This window comes from Camelus ferus, chromosome 7 (assembly GCF_009834535.1).
Source record: "Camelus ferus isolate YT-003-E chromosome 7, BCGSAC_Cfer_1.0, whole genome shotgun sequence".
In the NCBI taxonomy this organism is placed as follows: Eukaryota; Metazoa; Chordata; class Mammalia; order Artiodactyla; family Camelidae; genus Camelus; species Camelus ferus.
Genome location: NC_045702.1, coordinates 37,871,364 through 37,896,718, shown reverse-complemented (window position 1 = coordinate 37,896,718; position 25,355 = coordinate 37,871,364). Strand labels below are relative to the sequence as shown.

Below are 25,355 nucleotides of genomic sequence, written 5' to 3'. Positions count from 1 at the left end.
CATCTCCTCCTAGAACTCCAATGAGATGTTTGTTTCTCGTTCTATTCAGTACATCTTTTAACTTCTCTTATTTTTTTTAACATTTTTTATTGATTTATAAGCATTTTACAGTGTTGTGTCAAATTCCAGTGTTCAGCACAATTTTTCAGTCATACATGGACATATACACACTCATTGTCACATTTTTTTCTCTGTGAGCTACCATAACATTTTGTGTATATTTCCCTGTGCTATACAGTATAATCTTGTTTATCTATTCTACAATTTTGAAATCCCAGTCTATCCCTTCCCACCCCCCCACCCCCCTGCCAACCACAAGTCTATATTCTCTGTCTATGAGTCTATTTCCGTCCTGTATTTATGCTTTGTTTTTGTTTGTTTGTTTGTTTGTTTTTTAGATTCCACATATGAGCGATCTCATATGGTATTTTTCTTTCTCTTTCTGGCTTACTTCACTTAGAATGACATTCTCCAGGAGCATCCATGTTGCTGCAAATGGCGTTATGCTGTCGGTTTTTATGGCTGAGTAGCATTCCATTGTATAAATATACCACATCTTCTTTATCCAGTCACCTGTTGATGCACATTTAGGCTGTTTCCATGTCTTGGCTATTGTAAATAGTGCTGCTATGAACATTGGGGTGTAGGTGTCATCCTGAAGTTGGGTTCCTTCTGGATACAAGCCCAGGAGTGGGATTCCTGGGTCATACGGTAAGTCTATTCCTAGTCTTTTGAGGAATCTCCACACTGTTTTCCATAGTGGCTGCACCAAACTGCATTCCCACCAGCAGTGTAGGAGGGTTCCCCTTTCTCCACAGCCTCTCCAGCATTTGTCATTTGTGGACTTTTGAATGACGGCCATTCTGACTGGTGTGAGGTGATACCTCATTGTAGTTTTGATTTGCATTTCTCTGATAATTAGTGATATTGAGCATTTTTTCATGTGCTTTTTGATCATTTGTATGTCTTCCTTGGAGAATTGCTTGTTTAGGTCTTCTGCCCATTTTTGGACTGGGTTGTTTATTTTTTTTCTTATTGAGTCGTATGAGCTGCTTATATATTCTGGAGATCAAGCCTTTGTCATTGTAACTTCTCTTTGATCTGCCTCTTTGTCTCTCTCTACTGCTTTCAAGGTAATTTCTTGAGACCTCTCCACAAGCTTACTAATTCTGTTTCATCTGGTTCCAATCTTCTCTTCAACATGTTTATGGAGATACAAATGTTAATTATTACATACTTTTTTGTCATTTCTAAAACTTTTATTTTGTTCTTGTTTTAATATGCCTGGTCAATTAGAGAGTCACTTTTTAATGTCATCCAATTTATAACCCCCTGCTTTATTTCTTTTAATATATTTTAATGTTATATAATATTGTTTTTCTGATATTTCCAATATATGAAATCTCTGAACACCTCATTTCTGTGTGTACACAGATGCTCACGTTTGCACAGTGGAGTTGTTCGAATTCCATAGTACACCCATGAGAGATGAAAGTAAAAAAAGCAAATAAAGTCTTAGGATTATTATGAAAATAGTTTTGACCTGATAGATTGAGAGTCTCAGGGACCTTTAGAGGCCCTCAGATCACACTTTGGGAATCCCGTCCCTAAAGCATCCATTGATTTAAATGAATTATTTCTCTCCTATGCTTTGGGAACCACCCGTGGGAACTGCCCTTGACACTTTAAGGAAGGTGCCGATGTTGAAACACTGAGGAAATGAAAGCGCTCATCATTGCCCCTAGGTCTTTGATTTCTCTGGAACTCTGGTTGAGAAAGACTGCAAGCAATTAAAAAATATATCTAATGTAATGGTATAAGGTTTTTGCTTCTTAACCAATGTGTTTTGCCCCTCTCCTGTTTAGAATTTCTATCACTACATCATCCTCCACTTGGACAGCTATATCATAAGGTTTTTACTACTACAGTGAAGGATTATCAAAGGAACATGAAAATAAAATAGTCTACTTCCTGGCTTTTGAATTTCAAATGATTTGGAAGAAAAGATGAAAAGCCAGGCCACCTGGATCCAGGAATGGGAAAGGGTGAGGAGAACATGTGCAGGAGATAGGAGCTGAGAAATCAGGGCATTGCTGAGAAGGAGACCTTGAGAGCCGAGCCTACTACAGGACAAATGTGGAGAGGATACGGGAGGGGAGATGCAAGTTGGAGAAATTCAAGAGCAAGAGGATCTGTGACTTGCGCTACCTACTTTCTCAAGGGCAATCCAGGGAATGAGTGAGGCACTGGGTTCCCCTCTCCATGAAGCACTGAAGGTGAGAAATGTGTTTGTAAGTGTCTAGACAGAGAACCTGAAACAGCCACATATGGTCTCTGCACCCGGCATTCTGTTGCGGGGACAGAGAATATATTCTGAGCAACCAAGGGCAGAGAGAGCCAGTGGCCTAAAGGAGTCCCACAGTTGGATCAAGGAGGCTCCTTGGGGACATCATCTCAGTAGATGCCAGTGAGGATAAGGGATGACACCAAGGAACACACACACACACACACAACTTGATATTGAGTAAGCTTTCTAGAATTTTAAGAGGACTGCAGAGTCACGAGAAGAATAAACACTTAATTGATGGCAATTAAATTTTGACATCCAACAGAGTAAGTGTTTATAGTAGCTATTAATTTCAGTTTCAGAAGATGACGAATGTTATTTTTCCTGCACAACTACAAACAGAAGTGTAGCAAATGCTTAGATTCCAGGATCCCTTAGCTGGAAGGAGAGGAAGAGGAGATGGAGAAAAGGGATCTGGGTACCACTGCCTGGCTGCTTTCTTTCTATGGGGACCGCATCACAAATGAGGCTCATCATGGCTTCAGGAATGTTTTCTGCCTGGTTCTGCTCAGCAAGGCTCTCAGCCAGAGAGCATAATTGATGTGCATAGAGCTGGGGCCCTTGCCAGCTCGTGAAGCAAGGGCCTCTAATTCAGAGAAAAAGGAGTTGGGCCTCTGCCAGTCATATACCTTTTATGCTTCATATGGGCATCAGTCAGACCCTGATTTCAGGCTGACAGACCAGGAAAAATAAAACTGTCAGAATGCAGGCACAGTCTTGATGGGGACTGTTAGCCTGATAAAGGAAGTGAATGTTATTGCTCTAGGCATTTGCACAATATCTATTGATCAAGCCGCCTCAACTTCCTGCAAGGTTCAAGCAGTGAGGGTGGACAGTTTAGGTCTCACATCACAGCCTCTGCACACTCAGGCTGGGCCACAGTCGCTGACATGGCTTGAGAATGGGGCAGGGAGTCCTCATTGTGACCAAACAAGAGACAGCCTCCATCAGTGTGAGACAGGAAGGGGGGCAGCTGGGTTTTACTCACAGCTCTGCCACCACCTTGCCGTGTGACCTTGGGCAAGCTGCCAGCCCATTCTGTTCCTCTGCAGTCCACACTGCCTGGAATCCCTCCATTAAAGAGTCCCTCCTGGGCCAAGGTTTGCTGCCCCCATTAAAATGAAAATGCTGCAGAGAGAACTAACAGCCTTTAAGCCATTAGGCCCTAAGAATTAGTTTGTCAGTTGGATTTGTTTACGACTGAGAGCTCCTTGGTTTTGGTGGGCTGATGTGGGGGGCAAGAGCGGGTGGGAGGAGGTTAAGTGGAGTGTTGGGAATCTCCTGCCTGGGAGTAGGGTGGAAGATACAGGGAGGGATCCTAGTGAGTCATTCTAGAATCATAGACACAGATGCATCCGTCTCTCCACAGTGCCTGAATCCCTGACAAATGGACCAAGGACCTGGGGGTAAGGCAAGCCACTTGGGAGCTCCAAGATATCCCTGAGAAAAGACCCTGAGCCCAGCCCTATGTTAGCCTGAAGTCTAATGCTCCTCCCAGGTGACAGCTCTTAAGGAAAGGTATGACAGGCACATACTAAAGTCAAGAGTGTGACCTTGAATCTTCTCTTCTCCTAGATAAATAGTACCCTGTCCTTTTTCTGCAACCCCAACAAAGCTGAGCCCCCTTGTTGCCAGTCAAATCCTGATGTGGTGCCCGAAGAAACCCCCAACTTCAATCTTCAGGAAACTTTTCAGAGGCAGTGGCATCGATCTGTGGTGGTAAATTGCATGAAATATGCCAAAATGTCTTAATCTCCTCGGGGTCCATCCATTTACCTCTCCTATCAGCTGTTCAGAATCTCCTCATTCTCTATCTCCTAGGCTCTCCCTTGTCCCGAATTTCCTCTTAAACATTCCAGGGGAAAAAGGGAAGGGGACAGAAAGGAAGTGAGGAGAAGGAAGGAAGGAAAGCTTATGTTATCGAGACCCTATTATATTCCAGACACTTATGACATTTAACCTTGACAAAGTACAGCTACCTCAATGTTATAAGGTAGCAGCTGAAACCCAAAATGTCTAAGAAATTTGCCCAAGGTCACAGAGCAATTAAGTGGCAAACAATGGATTCAGACAGTGACTGTGTCACAGGCCCATTGCACTCAAAAGAATTCACATCCTCCTGAGAATCTGAGACCCAAGCCCTGGGGACCCTGGGGTGGGGCACTGAATAGGGCAGAAAGTGAGAAGGAGCCACGCTGCTCAGCACAGTCTGGCCCTGACAATAGCAATTGCTCCACTTCAAGTTCAGTGTTATCTCCTTAGAAGGCTTCCTTTATATTCCTATATATAAAGGTTTCCTTTATATTTCCTATATATTCCAGTGAGAAGTTCACAGTCTAAAAATGGAGGTCTGTTGAATATTTAAAATTCAGGCCTCTGGTTAAATCTTTTAAGAAGATTCCTGCCATGCTTGTCCTTCATCTTTTGTTTCTATTTGATTCTAGTGTCCAGAAATTTGCTAGGTGTTTGGGGGAGTGGGGAAAGAGAAGCCCAAGTTTTGAGTCTTATCCATGAGTCTCTCACAATCTCATTGGAAAGACTAGTAAATTAAATGATATGCATATTAACATATTAAATGAGATGTACACATTAATGATGAGGGCAACATGTGCTTCATATGTTCACACCTTCACAGGTGACACTGTCTCTACGTGAGTGCCCATCTCTTGCTCTGGTCTGTCTAGCAAAGCCTTGTTCATTCTTCAAGGTGCAAAGCACCTCTATGAAGCTTGCCTTATCCTCTCAGTCTGTACTCTGGCAGATTTGATCGGTTACCCCATCCTTGGTGCAGATATCATGCAACACCATGTTTAATTATTCTACATGCCTCCCTTTAACACTAAAATGTGCCAAGTTGAGGACAAGAATGGAATTTTCTTTCTTGAATTCCCAGCACATGGCAGGGGATCTGAAGCCTCGTAGTCAGCAATCTGTAATTACGGACTGATGGTGATTTAAATAAGCACTAAATGAAGTGATGCAAATCAGGGTCCTCCAGGGAAACATGGCAGACACTTCATGGAGCAGGTGGAGCTGGAACTGTGTGTTAAGAGAATGGTTGTTGCTGCTGCCAAAAGTATAGGAGAAAGTCACCAGCTAGAAGGATAAAACAGAACAAAAGACCAGAAACACAAGGATATCTTTCCAGATGTTTCATGGTGGTCCTGGTTTCAAATATTCCACTCTATTGTCGGACATTGCCAGCTTCAAAATGAGGAAAATTGTTTCCGAGACAGTAGGTGTTATTCTGACTCACAAACCCAGGTGAATGTTCATCACGAGCAGAAGGCCTGGGTGGCCCAATGGGATACCTGGAGTTTCAGACACAGAGAAGGCAGGGATGACTTTATCCAGGGCCCAGCCCAACACTAGGAAGAAGGCCCAGAATGCTGAAGACCCTAAATTCACTTTGACAGTTCACCGAACATTTGCAGAAACCTTGCCAGGTCAGAGAGGGCCACCCAGCATCGGGACTCCTGGTCTCCTTTGCTCTGCCTGCCCTTCTGAGACCTACTGGCCCCTTTGCAGCAGGTGATTGACTGCACAAAGGGCTACGTACATCGAAACCTGCTCTCAGACAGAGGCTTTTTAGGGCAGCGAAGGGCAGTCGTGATGGGTACATGTTAGCATACATTTGTCCAAAACTCTAGGATGTACGACGCCAGGAGTGAACCCTGTGTAAACTATAGACTCTGGATGATTACAATGTGTGTGTGTAGTTCATCTTTGGTAACAAATGCACCTGTCTTGTGTGGGGTGGGATAGTGAGGGGAGTCAGCGGGGGCAGGGGGTGTACGGGAACTTTCTGTACGTCCACTTCATTTTGCTGTGACCCTAAAACTTCTCTGAAATATAAAGTCCTTATGAAACAAAAACTTGCTCTCAAGAAATAATAATAATACACACGTTATACACAGGCAGACATGTTCTTATATATTCAGGGACTATCTCTGGATATTCTGTTTGATGGTAAGAGTGGCTGCTTCTGAGGAGGGGACTGAGTGACGAGGAGGCAAGAGTAGGAGGGTGCCTTTTATTTTCTGTTTTTATTATTTTTATTGAAATATGAAGTCTAATCCTGTGCATGTATGACCAGCATCAGCTGATGAATATTCACAAACTGAATACACCTGTGTAAGCAGCACCCAGTCAAGAAACAGAGTATTACTAGCTGCCCCCAAGCCTCCTCCCACCAGCTTCCCACCATCACCCCTCTCCTCACGTAGGGTGATCCCAGAGGCAAAGAGGAGTTTTCAGCTGACTCTGAACCTGATCTAGTCAGAATCTCACAGTCTGTGTGCTTTGCTGCCTGGCTTCTTTTGCTTAGCATTTAAGAGATTCATCAACATTGTTGCCTGTAGTTATAGACCGTTCACTCTATTGAATGGAGTTCCATTGTATGAATATACTACAATCGATTTCTCTATTCTAATGATGGGCATTTGGGTCATTCCCAGTTTACAGCTATTGTGACTATTACTGCCTTGAACATTTCAGACACATTGTTTTGTGAGGCATTTATTTTTATGACTTGTACTACTTGAATCTTGTATTGTGTGCTTGTATTACTTTTTTAAAAATACAAAAACACATTTTAAAAACACCTTCCAGGGCATTTTAACTTACTCGGGTCAGAGACTAGCTCCTTCCCTGCTGATAAGTAAGCACCACAAATTGTAATAATAGCTAATATTTACTGAATGCTCACTGAAACAACTCTTTGCAAAACAAACAAACAAAATCCCAAAGAAACCTTTTTATTTTCTCATTTAATTCCCTATATTACCTGAGCTATAGGTATTCTTATTTCTCCCATTTTTTGACCTGTGGAAACTGAAACTGAGGGAGTTTAAAAGTCATAGTTAGCAAGTGGAAAGCCACAGTACAAACAAACGTCCCTGACTCTAAAGCTTGTGCTACAATCTCCAAGTACACAGCCTGTTAGACAGAGCTGGTCAGACGTGGGGAGGAGGAGCTGAAATACAGCCACTCCAACTGCCAGTTCAGCCCGGCCCAACAGCGTGGATTGTTCTTTTCCTCTTTCATGTCCTAATTAATCAAATCCTTTTGAACACAAAAGAGAGTGAGATTGGATTTTTGCTAAGATGAAAGAAAAGAATCTGTTCCCATCTGGTACCTTCAGAACTCTCCAATGTCAGCCAGCAGGGAGCACTTCGGTGCAACCTGCATGGTAATTGACTAATTCCCAAGAATGTGGAAGATTTGGCAAAGTCACAAGCAATCTGGATCCACCAGCAAATGGGCGTAATGGAAAGAGCAGGAGTCTAAGGTCTAGAATGAGGTTCAGCCAGCTTTTCCTGCTAAGGGTCAGATATTTTAAGCTTTGGGAGCCATATGATCTCTGTCTCAACTACCCAATGCTGCCATTGTAGCTTGAAAGCAACTGCAGACAATATGTGGATGAATGGGCATGGCTATGTTCCAGCAGAACTTTACTTGTGGATACTGAAATTTGAATTTCGTATAATTTTCACGTTCCACAAAAACATTTTTTTGATTTTTTTCAAAAATTAAAACATTCTTGAAAAAAGATTCTTAGCCTGAAAACTGTACAAAAACAGGTGGCAGAGTCCAGAGATCTGGGTTTGAGTCCTGGTTCTACCGTCTGTTATTTCCGTGGCTTTCAACACATTACTTAAATTCTCCTAACTTCATTTCTCTCTTGGGAAAGTGATTACAGCAGGTAGCACGCTGGTCCTCCTTTGTGGCTGGCACTGAAACGTGCTTTACTTAATCCTCGTAATGACCGCAAGATGCAGAAAAAATTACATTATTGCCTTTCTTTGGACAGTTACGGTGATGGAAAGAGATTATGTAATTTTGTAAAACTTAATTTTGCCTGGCCTAGCCTTCTTTGTTTATTGAAGTTGACACTTATCACATGCAGAAGTTTCTATGTTGGTTCAATGACAGTGTTTCTCCTTCTTCTAAGATTCCGTGTTGTTGTTTGTTGTTGTTGTTGTTGTTGTTGTTGAGTATCTGTAGTTGTACTGCACATTAGAGTCAATTGTTCGGTCTAATTGGAAATATTCTGAGGGGAGGGTGTAGCTCAAATGGTAGAGCACATGCTTAGCATACATGAGGTCCTAGGTTCAATCCCCAGTACCTCCTCTAAAAATAAATAAATAGACCTAATTACCTCCCCCCACCAAAAAATAAAAATAAAAAATAATAAAATAGAAATATTCTATTCAATTAGAAGTACGTAAAAGTCCAATTTACATTCCCAATTCCACTGAACCAAAGTTGAATGCACACTGTGAATGCTCACTTGTTCTATTTGCAGGGTAGAGAGTTTGGCTCAGATGTACTCATACAAAACACTGCATTAAATACGATAACATATGTTAATTTCCTACCACAATGCCCTGCACCAAGGTAGTCAGCCAATATTTGTCCCCATTCTCCTTGGAGACAAGGATCTGACTCAGAGAGCTATTTCTTAGGAAAGGTGTCTCCTGGAAGGATGAGGCCACGGCCTCATACAACACACTGGAACCAACAAGCCTTTTCCAAGGAAGAAATCCAAAGTGTCCTGGGTGTGAGTACTAGCTCCGGAGCCCCGCCAGCTCTCTCATTCCCAGACCGACCCGTCAGTTCCCGCTTTTGTCAAACACCCACGGGGCTGGGCACTGCCTCATCTCACTCTCCTGTTCTAGTGACTCCCCTTGGCCAAAATCATCCAGCTTTCTTCTGGCTCTGCAAGTTGGCTCTGCTAGTCTCCCCCACCTGCTCGCTCTTACCTTCCCATGCCTCCTCCTAGCTTTTGGCTCCATTCTTCACTCAACACAGACCTCTCCCTTCTGCCCCAATATATTATGGGCAGCTCAGACTCTGGGAGTAACTCTGATCGTGGATGCCTCAGCTTGCTTTATAAGAATAGTCTGGACAGAGCAGTTTCATTGCTTAGAGTCCCCCGAGAAGCAGAAGAGTAGAGTGGTGAGGAGAGAGCCTGGACTCTGGGACTTCCTGCCTGGTTTGAATTCTGGCTCCTTTACATACTGACAGTTGGGCAAGCGGCTTACCCTCTCTATGCCTCAGTTTCTTCATCTGTATGTAAAATGAGGGTTATATTCAAGGCATCTACTTCATAGGATTGTGGTGAGGATTGAATTAGTTCTTATATATAAAGTGCTTAGAGAAACACACAGCACATGGTAAGCACTATATGCATTAGCTGTTGTGATTTTAGATTTGCTTTTTAACAGCATCTATACTTCAGCTCCACCACCCAAAAGTGTGAAGTGCAGTCAGTGTCTGGTGGCCCTTAAGGAACAGATATCAGCTTGCCTGCAAATGTTCCTCTGAACAAGTAATTAACACATACGTTGAATAGGAGTTTGCCCAGAAGAACTATACTGGTCTGAATGAGAAGAAACTTAGCAAACAGTTATACAACTCACTTTCTAATAGAGTAGCACCCTTTGTTCAGCATGTCACATCTGCAGTCCTGTGCAGTTCACAACTGCTGCATCCTGCAGGCTCTGCCCCAGAGGCTGAGGGACCAGATCATGTGTCTTCCCCACCAGGACACTTTGCATTGTTAGTTTCTCATTTTGACATGATTTCACAATTACAGAAAAATTTCAAGAATAATACAAACTATCCCTGTGTACCCTGTCCTCGTAATCCTCAGATGTTAACCCATTCCACATTTGCTATCATTCCCTCTGTCTGTCTGTCTGTCTGTCTCTCTCAATCTGTTCACCCAGTCCACCCATCTATCCATCCATTCATCCATCCACTTAAATATGTACGACTACGTAATCTACAAACTGCCTTAAATTTCACCAATTGTCCCAAGAACATCCTTTACATCCATGCATCATCTCATCACAATAGCCCTATAAATCCGGGACTCTCATTATCATATTTTTACAAAGAACCTGATGTTCAGTGTGGTTAGTAACACACCCACGATGGCACAGCTCCTACATGGGAGAGCCAACATTCAAAACCCTGCAGTCGGGCTCTAGGACTCATGCTTTATCCACTGCCTATAACAGGTAAGGCATAACCAGTAAAATGAGAAATACAAAACAAAATATGAGAGTCATGGAAAATAAACCATAACTACAGAGACAAAAAAAAAAAAAAAAAAACAAATTCAGGCTTTGAGATACTACAAAGTTACTGGAGGTGAGTGTATTTCATTCTGTGCTCCCTACTAGCCAAAACCAACAGCAAAACTCCTCAGATATGAGTCCTTCCAGCCTCAAGGGAATTGCACTGCAAGATGCTTCCTGATCACGAACATTGATTCCATGGAGCCTTATATGCAGGACTTTGATAATACTTCAGTAAAATGTTCTCAGCAACATCCTTACAATAAATGAAATCAGTGATTCTTGCATACTTCCAATAGTAGCCAAAAATATGAAGCCCGTTGGAGCACAGAGGGAATGAAAAGTGCCCACCGAACTGAGAAGGCATTTGAAAATGAAAACTGAGGCAAGCAGCTCTGTATAAGCAATGATCAGTTTATTATAGAGTAACTTACTCACAGGGTGGGATCGGGATCAGGCAGACCTATCTGGGAGCACTCATAGCTGCACTCCACACCGTCCAGGAACCACTGGGACAATTTTATAGTTAACCCAGGATATGGGGATAGGTACTTGGAAACTGTGCATTCCTTACTTAAGATTCATGAATGGGTAACTAGTCTCGTGGGTGCTGGGAATACACCAGTGAAGGTTTTCATCATTGTTTTGGGACTAACAGCATCTGGGCTACCTGGTCCTAATGATTATTAAACAATATCTGTTAACTACAAAGCCCTTGATGACAGAGAGGTGATTCACTGCATAGTACAGTCCTGGGTAGGGTCAGCAAAACAGGGTATTTGCTAAGATCTTAGATTGTGCAAAGAAGCGGCCATAAAGACCATCCCAAGACAATGAATTGATCTTGTGTCCCTTCCTGCCTTACCTCCTGTTGCAAGCTGGGTTCTTTGGGAAACGGAATTAGGCAAGCAAAGGTTTTGAGGGAAGTAACACCTATGAGAAGAAAAGAAAAGAAGCCGGGTTGATCAGCAGGACCCATCAGAGCAGGATGGCAACCCAGCAGCTCTGCCAGCTCATTAAAGGATTCCCAGGTTGCATGGAAATGACTAGACCCTTCTACCTACATCTCACTCAGGCACTGGCAGAGCTCGGAGTAAGAACAGCATGATCTCAACTAGAAAGCTGAGGCAAACCTGCAGGAATCTAACAACTAGAGGATGCCATTGAACCATAAGTTCTGGAAAGCTGGACAGCAAGTTCTTTCCTGAAGAGAGACCTGAGCAGTATGTCCCCATGTCTGCCTCATGCCCTACAGACCTATACCTGGTTGCAGCAAGATGAGATGGGAACCAAATATTTCTTGCTGCAATCTACCACTTCCATCCATTTCCATCCCAGCCTGCTACAACCCAGCTGTCCTTGGGCAAAACGAAGGAAAGAAAGTCAGTCAAAGAACTTATCTCTTGGATAACTGCAAATGGAACTCCCTACTCCCACATTAGATTTCTAAACATCCCAGGTCATTGATGTCAATTCTTCTTGCTAGGAAAACAAAATCTCATTAAAAGAGGAAACAAGTTGTCCATTTTGAGTCTCATGTTGTCCAACGATAACAGCACAACCATGCCTCAAGAAATTTCCCCTTAAAGGGGAGTGAAGAGGAGAAATAGCAGTGTCTCAAAGCCTTATTTTCCCTTATCTCATGGAAATATTTGCCCTTGCCAAACCTGGTGTTTGCACAGATGAGTGTAAGAGTTCTTCACCACTCAGCAATGATCAATGACCCAGGCTGGCCCACTGGCCCCATTCAATGAGATTCTTGGCTTTTGAACACAACAGAAGCAAAGGGAATAGGTTTTAGGAGGACTTAGGTTTCCTTAATTAGACACATGATTTTTATTTGTTTGGTGGACCAATGGAGAAAAGAAGACATTAGTGGCATTTTTATGACTTGTTAAGACTAATTGAAAAATCTCATGAACAAAGCTTTCTGTGAAGAGAGTGCTCTAATGAGAATGGATGTGATGATTATTTACCTAATTGAGCAGTAATGGCTGAGGTGCAGGCCACTTTCCCGGGATTAATAAAGAGCCAGGGAGTTGACAGTTTAGGCCATTAAGCTCAGCTAGTACTTAATCTTGGTGAAGGGCACAGTGCCAAATCATATTAGTATTGTAAAATGAGCCCAAAACTTAAGAGACTCAGGAACTTACTTTTTTGAAAAATAATTTTAATTGGCAGTCAAGCACCTGACATCAGTTTGGGCAATGCAAGCTCTATCATTAAACAAACTTTCACATAAGGTCCTCAAATCTTGTTCCATTTAGAGCATTCTCAAGCATATGGTTGTTAAAAAAGAAAAGTGGGAGGGAGTGGGATCCTTAGTAATATCAAAAATAGTTTCTTGTGCATCTGCAGGCAGACAAGCTAGTATCACCTCCCCTGCTTTAAAAACAAAACAGACAACACTAAAGACACTGAGTTGAGATAGAAGCATCATAAACCCTGGGGATTCACAGTTGAAACTGTTACCCAGAGTGTCCCTACAGTAAAACCAGGGCACTTCTCACCCATAACACCACAGTTGGAGTTAAAAAGGACTGACCTTATCAAAAATGTCAATGTTATCATAAAAATTGTGTTCTGCTCTGCAGGGGAAAGTTCAAACATCAACTCAGAGCAAGCAGAAATCCAAGAAATGATGCTTCAGCCTGCTCTCTACTCAGAGTGAATCCTACACTGGTGGCCTTGCATTTTCAAGAAGTTTGCAAATCTGTTTACTAGGCCAACATTTCCTTTTTTATCTAGCAAGCACTGAGTATCTTGTAAGACACCATGAAAAGAGATGAGACTATAAACATGAGTAAGGCACACCCCTGTGGTCTTGCCACCCAGCAGAGACCTTAGAATCCAAATTTTTTCAGAAACCTGCTTGGGGATGAAAATGTCCAATCATGTTCCTTCTTCCAGGATCTTGATTCTGTAATCACTATCTTAATCTCCGCTGAAGGAGATGGTGAATGTGGCTCAGTCTGCTCTGTGGAACCACCTCTCCTGTAGCTAGCCAATCAAGTAACAGCAATAATAATATAGTTATACACCTAACGGAAAGTCATCAAGCTTTTCCCACTTAATAAGACAATGTTAGGGTCCGGAGATATGAAGGTGAATTAAAAAATCTCTATCTTCCCATATAGTAGAATCAGAAAGAAGGGAAAAAATGTGTTGATGTGTTACAGGTACTTCTTCAATAGTAGGGTAGGGGGAAGCCCAGAGGAAGAAATCAACCAATCTCAGTAGTCTTCATGAAGAAGAAAAGGAAAAGCATCATAAAGGAAGTAAACTTGAACTAAACCTAAAAGAGTTAGGAAATGCCCTTCAGGTGGAGGTGCATAAAGAACCTCCCATATCAAGGGAACAGCATAAAGAAAGGGGCTGGCAGAATGAACGGCTGGGGATGGTCAAGGAGCAGTAAGGGGTTCCGTAGAAGCTGTTGCCAACTGGATTCACCAACACTCTCCACTCTTTCTGCAAAACACTGTGACTAACTAGCATCCATGACGAGATGGATAGACCCTAAAAAGCCTGTCCATTTCTGCTCCCCACCCTTGGGTTATAGGAGTCACAAGTGTTTGTTCCCAACCAGTTTATGCCAGTTGTACTCATTTACATAATTAACATATCAATTATAATGAACACAGACAACACAGCAGAGTTGTTTCTGTGAAAATTAAGTTGAATACTTTGAAAAGACTTGACTTTTTATTTTTACTGAGTCACCAGAAGCTGCAGTAGAATTAGGCTCAGGGAATGGAACTATAAAAGAATGAAGGCGGATTATAAAAATCCCTACAATGAGATTCTGCCTCAAATTGCTTTGCTGATATCTCGAGTTCTCACTCTAATTTAAAGAAACCAGAACTGGAAATCATAAAAGATGCATTATGGTTTATTTTATGCACCAAAAGAAGATGATGTATAAAATCAAAAAGTCTTGGCCCTATGTTAAAGAAAGGACAAGCAAATGCACATTTATATGCTGTGTTAAGATATTTTAAGGTGGGCTTGTGGGTGTCCTTTCTATAACCAACGTTTTGACCAACTAACTGGATATCAGCTTTAATGTGCTGTTTGAAAGGGTTTCTCTTATAGTATGAATTTAAAATAAAAGGAGAAAAGATCAGCTTGAAGAGGGAGGCAGGAAGGCTCCCAAAGTCACAATAAGGCATTTAAAGTTTATTCTGTAGACCAAAGGTTGGCAAACTACAGCCCACAGGCCAAATTCAGCCTTATGCCTATATTTACAAATAAAGTTTTATTGCAACACAGCCATGCCCATTCAGTTAGAGGAGTGTCTATGGCTGCTTCCACACTACAATGGCAGAATAAAGGAGTTGGTGCAGAGACAGTGTGCATGTATACAGGAAAGTTTAGGCCACATCTGCAGGAAAGGCATGAAATATTGCCCTCCTGGAGTCATGTTTCTCAGCAAAACCCCCAGGCTCCTGTGAGACCAAATACTGATGCCCCTGGAGCACAGGGACAGGAACAGAAAACAACTATAGAAACCCTCAACTCTTGGGGATGGAGGTACAAAGCAGCTGGCCCAGGATACTACACCAATACCATCAGAAGTCTCCCACCGCTAGGGGAAGAGACTGAAACTCTCTCCCACACAAGATCACCCCAGATCAAAGGCAGGAGTGTGATTGCCATGGGAGCGAGGAATTGGAACAATGAGAGTGTCCCACCCTCAAGGCCCAGGTGCACAGGTCTATGTGAGACCAAGCTGAGTCAGGACAAAATATAGCCCCACATCCACCAGCACAGCAAGCATTGAGCAACAGGCAGTACAGCCTTACAGGAATGCAGATGCAACAGAAAGCCGAGAGTGGAGCATTAAAACCCTCCAGCACCCCAGCTCCCACGCTAAGAGAGCATCCAAAGACGGCTGAGGATGACCAAAGCAAAAACAGCATTAACCATTAGGAGAATGCAAATCAAAGCCACGGTAAGAGGCCATTACATACATAGTCCAATGACTAAGAGAAACATACTGACAATACCAAGTGCTGACAGGGATGCACAAGCACTGTATCTCAGACTTTTTGGTGGAGATCACTGTGGAACTCTGGAAAACCGTTGGGCTGTTTCTTATGAAGTTAAGCAGATACTTGCCCTATGGCTCAACAATCTCACTCCTGGATATTTACCCTAAGGAAATGAAAACTTATGTTCATGCAAAATCTTATACATGAATGTTCATGGCAGCTTCATTTGGAACAGCTGAAAACAGGAAGCAAATAGAATGAGATTATCCTCCCGTATCACAGGAAGCACCACCATCTACAAGGGGATACCAAGCCAGGACTTGAAATATATTGTCAACGTTTCCCTCTATCTCACCTCTAAAACATCTAATAGTCACCAAATTCTCCTTATTTTACCTTATAAAGTACATCTCAAATCTTCACCTTGTTCTATAATTTTACTCCTCTTTGACATAGACTAGGTACCAATCTCTTTCTGGACATTCTGCACGATTTCCTAACAAATCTAAACAGTAATTCCAGTATTGAACCTACCAAATTCACTCCTCCCACTCCCCAACCACCACAGTAAGTAAAGAAATCTATGTAAAACACGTGCCTAAATACATGAACATTTAACTGTTCACTCAGTATATGGAGAAACGAAAGCTCCTCTAATGGGCATATAAGACTCTAAAATCCCTAGAATCTTATCTCTCCAGGACCATTTCTTGCCTCTTTCAAGCACCTGTTTTAGGCTTCAACAGTAACAAACTGATGTTGTTCCACATGCATAAGCTATTTGGTTCCTCATCTCCCTTTCTCTCACCTCCATGACTTTGTTCATGCTGTCACCTGTGCCAGAATCAATGTCCTTCCTCCCTTTCCCCTGACCTCTCCTTACTGACCCTTCAGGGCTCAGCTCAGGTGTCACCTCATTTTGACTTCTTCCCACTCTACCCATATTCATGCTCCAATTGGGAACCCATGTTCCTGTTTCCGAGAACATATCAGAGACACAATAAAGCCCTTTGTGAGCCAGTTTCAGCTTTGCTGAGTATAACCGTTTCCTAGAATCTTTCAGGGAAGACATTTTTAACAAGCAAGAGTCATACATGGAAGTGATTAAGCCTGTAACCTGTTCCCAAGGTCCTGTTAATGACCACTTAGGAAAGGCTTATTTGCAACGTACTCAGTTACTTAGGCAACTAAATAGCTTTTACTGATCAGATAGAGCAGCATTTGCTTAATAGGAAATAACAAATGCAGTGGCACAGGCCATTGGTAGTCTCCTCCCAGAAGTGGGTTTATTTAGGACTGAGCTCCAGCAGAAAACAACAACAACAAAAAAAAACCATTTTTACTGGAGTACATTATAATTGTTCATATAGCCACTTAGATCTAGAGAAACATAAGCTTGGGGTTTTATTTTTTCTGATTATTTTTAAATTAAGGAATAAATAAAACCCAAAAGAGAATATCCAAGTAACTCCGATGTCTATTCCACTCATTCATCCAGTCCATCCCTGCCAGGAAAAGCTCCATGAAATTCTTATTTGATCAAATCACAACCCACAGCTCTAAAGACATCTGACTTTCTCAGTTAGAACTTCTCTGACTACCCAGAACTGTCGTGAGATTTCTCTTCTCCAATCTTTTGAAATTTTGCTGTCATTCCATATGCTTGCCAATGCTTCTAATTGTTGTTATCTATAGAGAAACAAAAGGGAAGAGGCAGACAGGCATAAGACAGGGAGGGCCACATGGTCTTTTGTGGTGGACCCTACTATGAGGTTAAGGAAGTCTCCTGCAGCAGGGGACACGTCAGCTAGAGAGTGAAAGGGGAACAACAATTCAATAGGCTGAGAAATGGAAAGAGGCCATTCCAAGCAGAGGGAATGTATCTCTGAAAACACAAATGTGTGAGCCATGTGATGTTTAATATAAAAATGACAGCTGGGGACTTGGCAAGAGGCAGCTAACACCAGATCGTGGAAGGCTTTGATGCTAAACTGGGGACTCAGACTTACTGTGAAGATGCAGAAAGGGAAGATTGACCCTCCTAGTTCTCTGCAGGAATAAAAGGGACTTCTGTGGGCAGAGTGGCCCTATAAATAAAGAGAAATCAGAGCAGGCAGGGCAGGGAATGAGGGAAAAGGAGGAAGACAGAACCTCATGCCTGGACATTAGTTTAGGGAATAAGAGAAAACAGATACGAAAAGAAAGGAAGAGAGAGAAAGAGAGAGAAGGAGGAGGAGGGAAGAAGAAAGGAAGGAAAGAGGGAAAATAAAGAAAGAGGGAAAGAAGGAAGGGAAGAGAAAAACACACATAGTGTGGTGAAGACCATGGACATTGACATCCAATAGACTGTTACAACTCTGATTAGTATAATTCAGTCATTACCAAAATCCTTCCTAAGTGGCTACATTTGAGTGGTAACAGGCTCCAATAATAAAGTCAAAACTCCTGCCTTGACTTGTATTTCCTCAGTGGCCACCTAATAAATTAAAAAAAAAAAATCTCCCCAGGAATTTATTTCTACTGTGGCATAGCTGCAAATTTGAAAGAGACTGAACTCAACCACTGTTTTTGTTAGACTCTTTCACAGGACTGGTTAACATCTTGACAGATATCATTTGGCGATTCACTGGAGACTTCATGGCTCCCGATCTGGTCTGCCGAGTGGTCCGCTACTTGCAGGTATGTGGCACCTTCCACATGTGATGAGACAAACTGACACCAAAATTAGCCCTTGGATTCTCCATAAGGAAAATAATATAAAACCCTGCACTCCAATGCAACAAACTGCTCACTCCCTCCTAGTGGAAAGGACAAACAAAATTTGTAGGACTTTAAAAAATTTTTTTGTTGTTAAAAATAATACATGTGTAAAGAAAACACAAAGAAGCAATAATAAGGACATAAACATTCATTTCAAGCATTAAGTAAAATTTCTGGGTCCCTATTAAAGCTTTTGACATATTCTGGTTGTCTTAGTCCATTCAGGCCGCTACAAGAAAAATACCTCAGAGCAGATGACTTATAAAAAACAGACATTTATTTTTCACAGTTCTGGAGGCTGGAAGTCCAAGATCAGTGTGCCAGCATGGGCAGGTGGGGGCCTTCTTCCAGACTGCAGACTTCCCGTTAATTCCTCCATGGCAGAAGGGGCAAGGGAGCTCTGCTGGACAGCTTTCCTAACAGCACAAATCCCACTCATGAGGGCTCCACCCTCATAACCTAATCATTTCCCAAAGGCTCCATCTCCTAACACCATCACACTGGGTATTAAGATTTCCACATGTGAACTTGAGAGGGACACAAACATTTGGCTCATACATAGCACTGGGTGAATAATCTCCAGAAAATAGGCCAACTTTCTTTTATTCTTTTTTTTTTTTTTTTGGCTTTTTTTCCCTCAAACTAGCCCAACACTGGCTACTGTTCTTTTTGAAAAACTCTGGCAGCATGTTAGAAAATAAATATTATCTCAGGTTGTTTTAATTTGCATTTCTTGTATTACTACCTAAATTGAACCTTTTAAAAGATCTATGGGCATTTAAATTTCTTCTTCTCTAAATTGCCTATTATCCTTTTTCAGTTCTTTTATAGCTGGAATACTTGCTATTTTCTGTTACTGTTAATATCTATTTTTAGATTAAAGGTGCTTACGCTTTGCCTGTTGAGCATACTGCAATGAAAAAATATAAATGTAAGATACATATATTTGGTGTAAAGTATTACATATGTACCATATACATATATTATTAATACATCATATAGGTATATAATATAGATTGTATACTTCAACTAACTATGGAAAGAGTGAACTATTTCATAACTGGCGTTAAGATTGATGTGCTCTGTTCTGAGTTCTTAAAATTATTTTTCATTAATATATCTCTATTCTGATACCATTACTTTAGGTCTAAATTATTGTAGCTTTATAGATGTGTAGTGCATCTCCGGAAAGGCTTAGCCTGCTGCATTATATTTGTTAGTAGGATTTTTAGAATCTCTCATCTATATTTTTAAGTGAGATTACAATTTCCATTTGTTCTATCATATTCAGATCTTGATAATGGAGTTGTTCTATCTTCAGAAAGCAAATAGAGAATAGTTACAATTATAATCTTTTTTGTGCTCTGATGATAACCTTGGAAGTTTAGTAGATGTGAACGATCTCTTATTACTCTCTGGGCCGGGTATTCTCTCAGGGGCAATTTTTTAAAACATATTTCAATTTTTCTTGAGGATTTTTGCTTCCTTGTAGATAAATGTTTTCAATTACTTGCTGCCTCAATTGCTGAGAAACAAATTATGCTAATACTTAGTGGCTTAAGGCAGTGAACATTATCTCACAGTTTTTATTAATCAACAATTCTGGGACAGCTGGGTCTTGCAGATCTAGCTAAAGGCTTATCATAAAATTCAGTCAGATGTTGCTTGAGACTACAGTCATTAGAAGGTTTGACTGGGACTGGACAACTCATTTTCAAGTGGTCACTCACAGATCTGGCAAGAGTGCTAGCTTTTGGCAGAATACTCACCTCTTCTCCCCGTGGGCATCTCACAAGTATTCTTTAGTGTCCTCACAACACAGCAACCAGCTTTCCCAAGAACAAGCCATTCAAGAAACCAAGGTAGAAGTGGCAATATATTTTATGAACTAGTCTCTGAAGTCATACACCATCACCTCCACATTATTCTACTGATCACGCAAGTCAGCTCTGATTCATTAGGGTGAGAAGGGAGCCACAGAAGTGAAACCTGGAGGCAAGTATCATTGGGGATGTCTTGGAGGCTGGCTCCACACTTACCTTCACATTTTTCAAAAACACAGTATGATCTTTTTTTCTCTAATTGTTAACTATAAAATGCCTTCTTTATCAAGAATTATTCTTGTCAGTAATATTTTTTTCTAACACTATTTACAACGACTATTAAGATAACACTATACGTAAATACATTCTGGTAACATAGCAAAATGGTAGAGTTAGAAACTCTGATAATTCTCTTCTCCATAAAGGTACCAAGAAAACGTAAAAATTGTCAAAATCCAAAATTTAACACCCTGGAAATTAACCAGAAGTTTGCAACAGTCCATGGGGCATTTATTAAATAAAATGGCTGAAAACAAGAAATCAATAGTGAAAATCAATGGAATCATAAGCTAGTTCTTTGAAGGGATAAACTTCTAGCCAGGCTAATCAGGAAAAGAAGAGGAATAGCCCAAATTATTAACATCAAAACTAAAGAGGGGCCATCACTACTGATCACACGAACATTAAAAGGACAATAAAGAAAACTTATGAACAACTTAGATAAAATGGACCAATTCCTTCAAAGACACAATCTGCCTAAACTTACGTAAGGAGAACCAGACAATCTGAAAAGACCTATATCAATGAAGGAAATCAAGTCAACAATTAATAACCTCTCAAGAAAGAAAGCACCAGGCCTAGATGAGTTCCATGCTGAATTCTACCAAACACTTAAGAAGAAATGACAATTAGTTGCAATTTTTTTTCCAGAAAATGTAAGCAAGGTGAATACTTTCTGACTCATTCTATGAATCCAGTATTATCTTAACATCAAAACCAGACAAAAACATTACAGGAAAGGAAAACTACAGACCAATATTTCTCATGAACATACATGTAAAAATTCTCAACAAATATTAGCAAATTGAATAAAAGAACTTATAAAATGAATTACAGAAAAAAAAAAAAGAAATACCTTACATTCATCTCAGAGTGAGGAATAAACTCATCTGTGGCAAACCTGAAAAAAAAAAAAAACCAGAATTACACACCATGACCAAGGGGGATTTACTCCAGGTATGCAAGGCTGGTTCAACATTCAAAATTAACTGAGGTAATCCATCACATCAAATATAAAAAACAATTGTATGATTACATCAATAGTAACAGAAAAAGCATTTGATAAATTCCAATACCCATTCATTATAAAAACTCTCAGCAAACTATGCATAGAGAGAAACTTCCTCAACTTGATAACAAACATCTACAAAAAACCTACAGCTAACCTCATACTTAATGGTCAGAAACTAGAAACTTTCCTTTTAAGATTGGAAACAAGGCAAATATGTCTCTTCTCACCACTTTTATTCAGCATCTTACTGGAAGTTCCAACTAATTCAATAGGACAAGAAAAAGAAATAAAAGGTACACAGATTGGAAAAGATGAAGTAAAAACATCTTTGTTCACAGATGACAAGTTTGTCTTCACAGACAATCAGGTGAAAATAGTAAGTTTGCAGAATTAAGGTTAGTACACAAAAGCCTTTTTTTTTTGTATGCCAGCAATGAACAACTTGAATTATAAATTAAAAACACAGTACCATTTATGTTAGCACCAAAAATATGAAATATTTAGGTCTAAATAAAATAAAATATGTGCAAGATCAATAGGAAGAAAACTGAAAAATTCTGATTAAAAAAAATCAAACAATATCTAAATAGATGTATAGATATTCTATGTTCATAGATAGGAAGATTCACTATTGTTAAGAAGTTAATTCTGCCCAATGTGATTTATAAATTCAATGCAATCCCAATCAAAATCTCTCCAAGTAATTTTATAGATACGATCAAACTCTAAAGTTTAAGGTAAAAGACACAGAATAGCCAACACAATATTGAAAAAGGAGAGCAAGTTTGGAAGACTGATAGAATCAGATTTCAAAAATTACTATAAAAACTACAGAAATCAAGACAGCATGATATTGGCAAAAGAATCAACAAATAGATCAGTGGAACAGAATAGAGAGCCCAGAAACACACAAAAGTCTAACTGATCTTTGACAAAGAAGCAAAGACAATTTAATGGAGAAAGAATAGCCTAATGAAGAAATGCTTCTCGAGAATTTGGACATCCATGTGCAAAACTAAATAAATAAGAATCTAAACACAGACTTTATACCTTTCACAAAAACTAACTTAATATGGATTGTGGATCTTGATGAAATATGCAATATTATAAAACTGCTAGAAGATAACATAGGAGAAAATCTAGGAGATTTTACATTTTTCAAATTTTTTTTTAGATACAACACCAAAAGCATAATCCATGAAAGAAAAAAGCGAACACTTAGGTTTTATGAACATTCAAAGCTTATCCTTTGCAAAAGACACTTTTAAGAGACTGAAAAAATAAGGCACACAATGGGAAAAATGTTTGAAAAACATAGATTTGATAAAGAATTTATATCCAAAATATACAAGGAATTCTTAAAACACAACAATAAGAAAACCATCAACCATTGTCAAAACGGTCAAAATATCTGAACAGACCTTTCATCAGAAAAGATACACAGATGACAAACAAGCATATGGAAAGAAGCTAAACATTATATGGCATGAGGGAATTACAAATTAAAACACAATGTGTACCACTACACATCTATTAAAATGGATAAAATTTAAAAAAAAACTGACAGTATGAACTGGTAGTGACAATGTGTAGCTACAGGAAGTCTCATTCATTCCTTGTGGGAATGCAAAATGGAACAGTTACTTTAGAAGACAGTTTGGTGGTTTCTGATAAAATTGAGCATACTGTCATCATACGATCTAGCAATTGTGCTCCTAGGTATTCACCCAATTGAGCTGACAACTGATATCCACATGAAAACCTGCACAACAATGTTTATAGCTGTTTTATTCTTAATTGCCAAAAACTGAAGTGAGATACTCCTCAAAAGCTAAATGGATAAATAAACTTAGATACATCAATATAATGAAGTATTATTCAGTGATAAAACAAAATGAGCTATCAAGCCATGAAAAAACATGGAGGAAATAAACTGTGGTATACTCATATCATGGAATATTATTCAGCATAAAAACCAAAATGAGTTATCAAGTCATGAAAAGTCATAGGGAAATCTTAAATGCATATTGCTAAGTGAAAGAAGTTAGTCTAAAAAGGCTACATGTGTATGACTATCACTATATGACATTCTGGAAAAGGCAAAACTACGGACACAGTAAAAAGATCAATGGTTGCCAGAGATTTGGAGGGATTGAATAAGTCAAGTGCAAGGGATTTTTTAGGACAGTGAAACTCTTCTCTATGATACTATAATAGTGGGTAAATGACATTATGCATTTGCCAAACCTCATACAACACAAAGAATGAATCTCAGTATAAACCATGGACTTTAGTTAATAATAATGTATCAGTATTGGTTCATCAATTTTAAAAATGAACCACACTAATTTAAGGTGGTTATAATAAGAGAAAGTGTGGGGAAGGGAGGAGTGCTAATACGGAAACTCTGCCTTATCTGCTCAATTCTTTCTGTAAAACTAAAATTATTCTAAAACGTAAAGTATATTGATTTTTTAAAAGTCAGTCCAGAGATCCTACTTTAAATGAATCCAATCTGGTATATTTTCTAAATAAACATTTTTAAGTTTCCTGCATTTAAGTCTTACTTTTCTGCAAGTTTTTTTTTTTTTTTTTTTTTTTGGTTTCATATTTCCTGGGTCATTTTTGTCAGAATTGAGGGTGGGGTAGTGAGAATTCAGACATATGTCCTCAAGCTGCCATCTGTTCTCCAAATGGTAGCCCATATGTTGTTGATGTGTAGAATTTTCATTGTTGACATTTATGAATTGACTATAATTGTACTTTAATTTCCTTCTTGACTCAAGCTAATTATAAGGGTGTTTAAATTTTGAAGTGGTATTTAAAAAAAAATGATACTAATCTCAGCTTTTTTATTGCTGTTTTAAAAATGTGAATTGTGTAAATTCCACTTTTTGGAATCTATTGACATTTTCTTGGTAGTTTAGTTTATGACTGATTTTTGAAATATTATCTAGATATTTTACAATATTGTGTATTATTATTAGAGTTTGTTTAAATATTTCTACCTATGCATTACTGTGTTATTTCCCTCTGCAGAACTTTGAACATTTTAGTTACACATATTTAGTGATGTGTTACTTGTTACATCTAGGTTTATTAATATTCTATTGCCATTGTGTATTGTATCTATTATCAATATAAAGAATCCCTTTATTCCATGTAGTGCTATTTGCTTTGAGTTTAATTTGTCTAATAGTAGTATTGTAATAAATGCCTTCTTTTAGTTTTTAGCTTCTCAGTATACCTTTGGACATTGCTCTCTAAGTCTTTAAACTTTGATAATCTTTTGATTTTAGAGGATTCTCTTCTAAACAGCATACAGTTGGACTTTGGGAAGAGGTGTATAATTAGTCTTTGTTTTAGTGAAGGAGCTCAAGCCATTCATATTTATTTTGACAAACAGTATTCGGTCTTATTTCAATCACTTCATTTTAATCTTTCTGTGTTAATTTTTTTATTCAATTATTTTCCTTTACTATTTGGTTTTATTTAATTGTATTAGGTTGAAGAATGGTCCCCAAACATTTCCAAATCCTAATTCATGAAAAGTATGTATGTCATCTTATATGGAAAAAAAAAAAGTACTTTGCAGATGTGATTAAAGATTTTGAAATGGGGAGATAATTCTGAATTATCCTAGTGAGTCCCAATACAATAGTACATATCCGTGTAAGAGGGAGGCAGAGGAAGATATGACACACAGACAGGAGCAGCGTTGTAACCATGGACTCAGAGATGGGATTGGTCCACAAATCAAGGAATCCTGGCAGCCACCTGAAGCTGGAAAAGGCAAGGGAGGAATTCTCCACTGGAGCCTCTGGAGGGAGGGTGGCCCTGCCAACACTTTGATTTTGACCCAGTAAAACTGATTCTGACTTCTGGTCTCCAGAAATGTGAGAGACTAAATTTATGTTGGTTTGAGCCACAAAGTTTGTGGCAACTTGCTACAGTAGCCATAGGATACTAATAAATTTTTTCTCCATTTTTAGTTTACTCTATCATAGCTTATCTTTAACATTTAAATGTAATATGTCTTTATCAAATTAAAAACCA

General features: G+C 39.6%; 1 protein-coding gene and 1 long non-coding RNA gene across 2 annotated transcripts in view; one reads left to right on the top strand and one right to left on the bottom strand.

The window, feature by feature from the left end:
- The window catches only part of LOC116664893, a 151,355-nt gene extending 130,061 nt beyond the window's left edge, over positions 1 to 21,294 (bottom strand). The window contains exon 1 of the long non-coding RNA XR_004321411.1: positions 21,144 to 21,294. This is a non-coding gene — a long non-coding RNA (uncharacterized LOC116664893). The remainder of the gene's footprint in view (positions 1 to 21,143) is intronic.
- Positions 1 to 25,355, top strand: part of NPSR1 (neuropeptide S receptor 1) — a 136,506-nt gene that overhangs the window by 70,693 nt on the left and 40,458 nt on the right. The window contains 1 exon segment of the mRNA XM_006191538.2: positions 18,001 to 18,104. Coding sequence (XP_006191600.1) covers positions 18,001 to 18,104 — 104 coding nt within the window.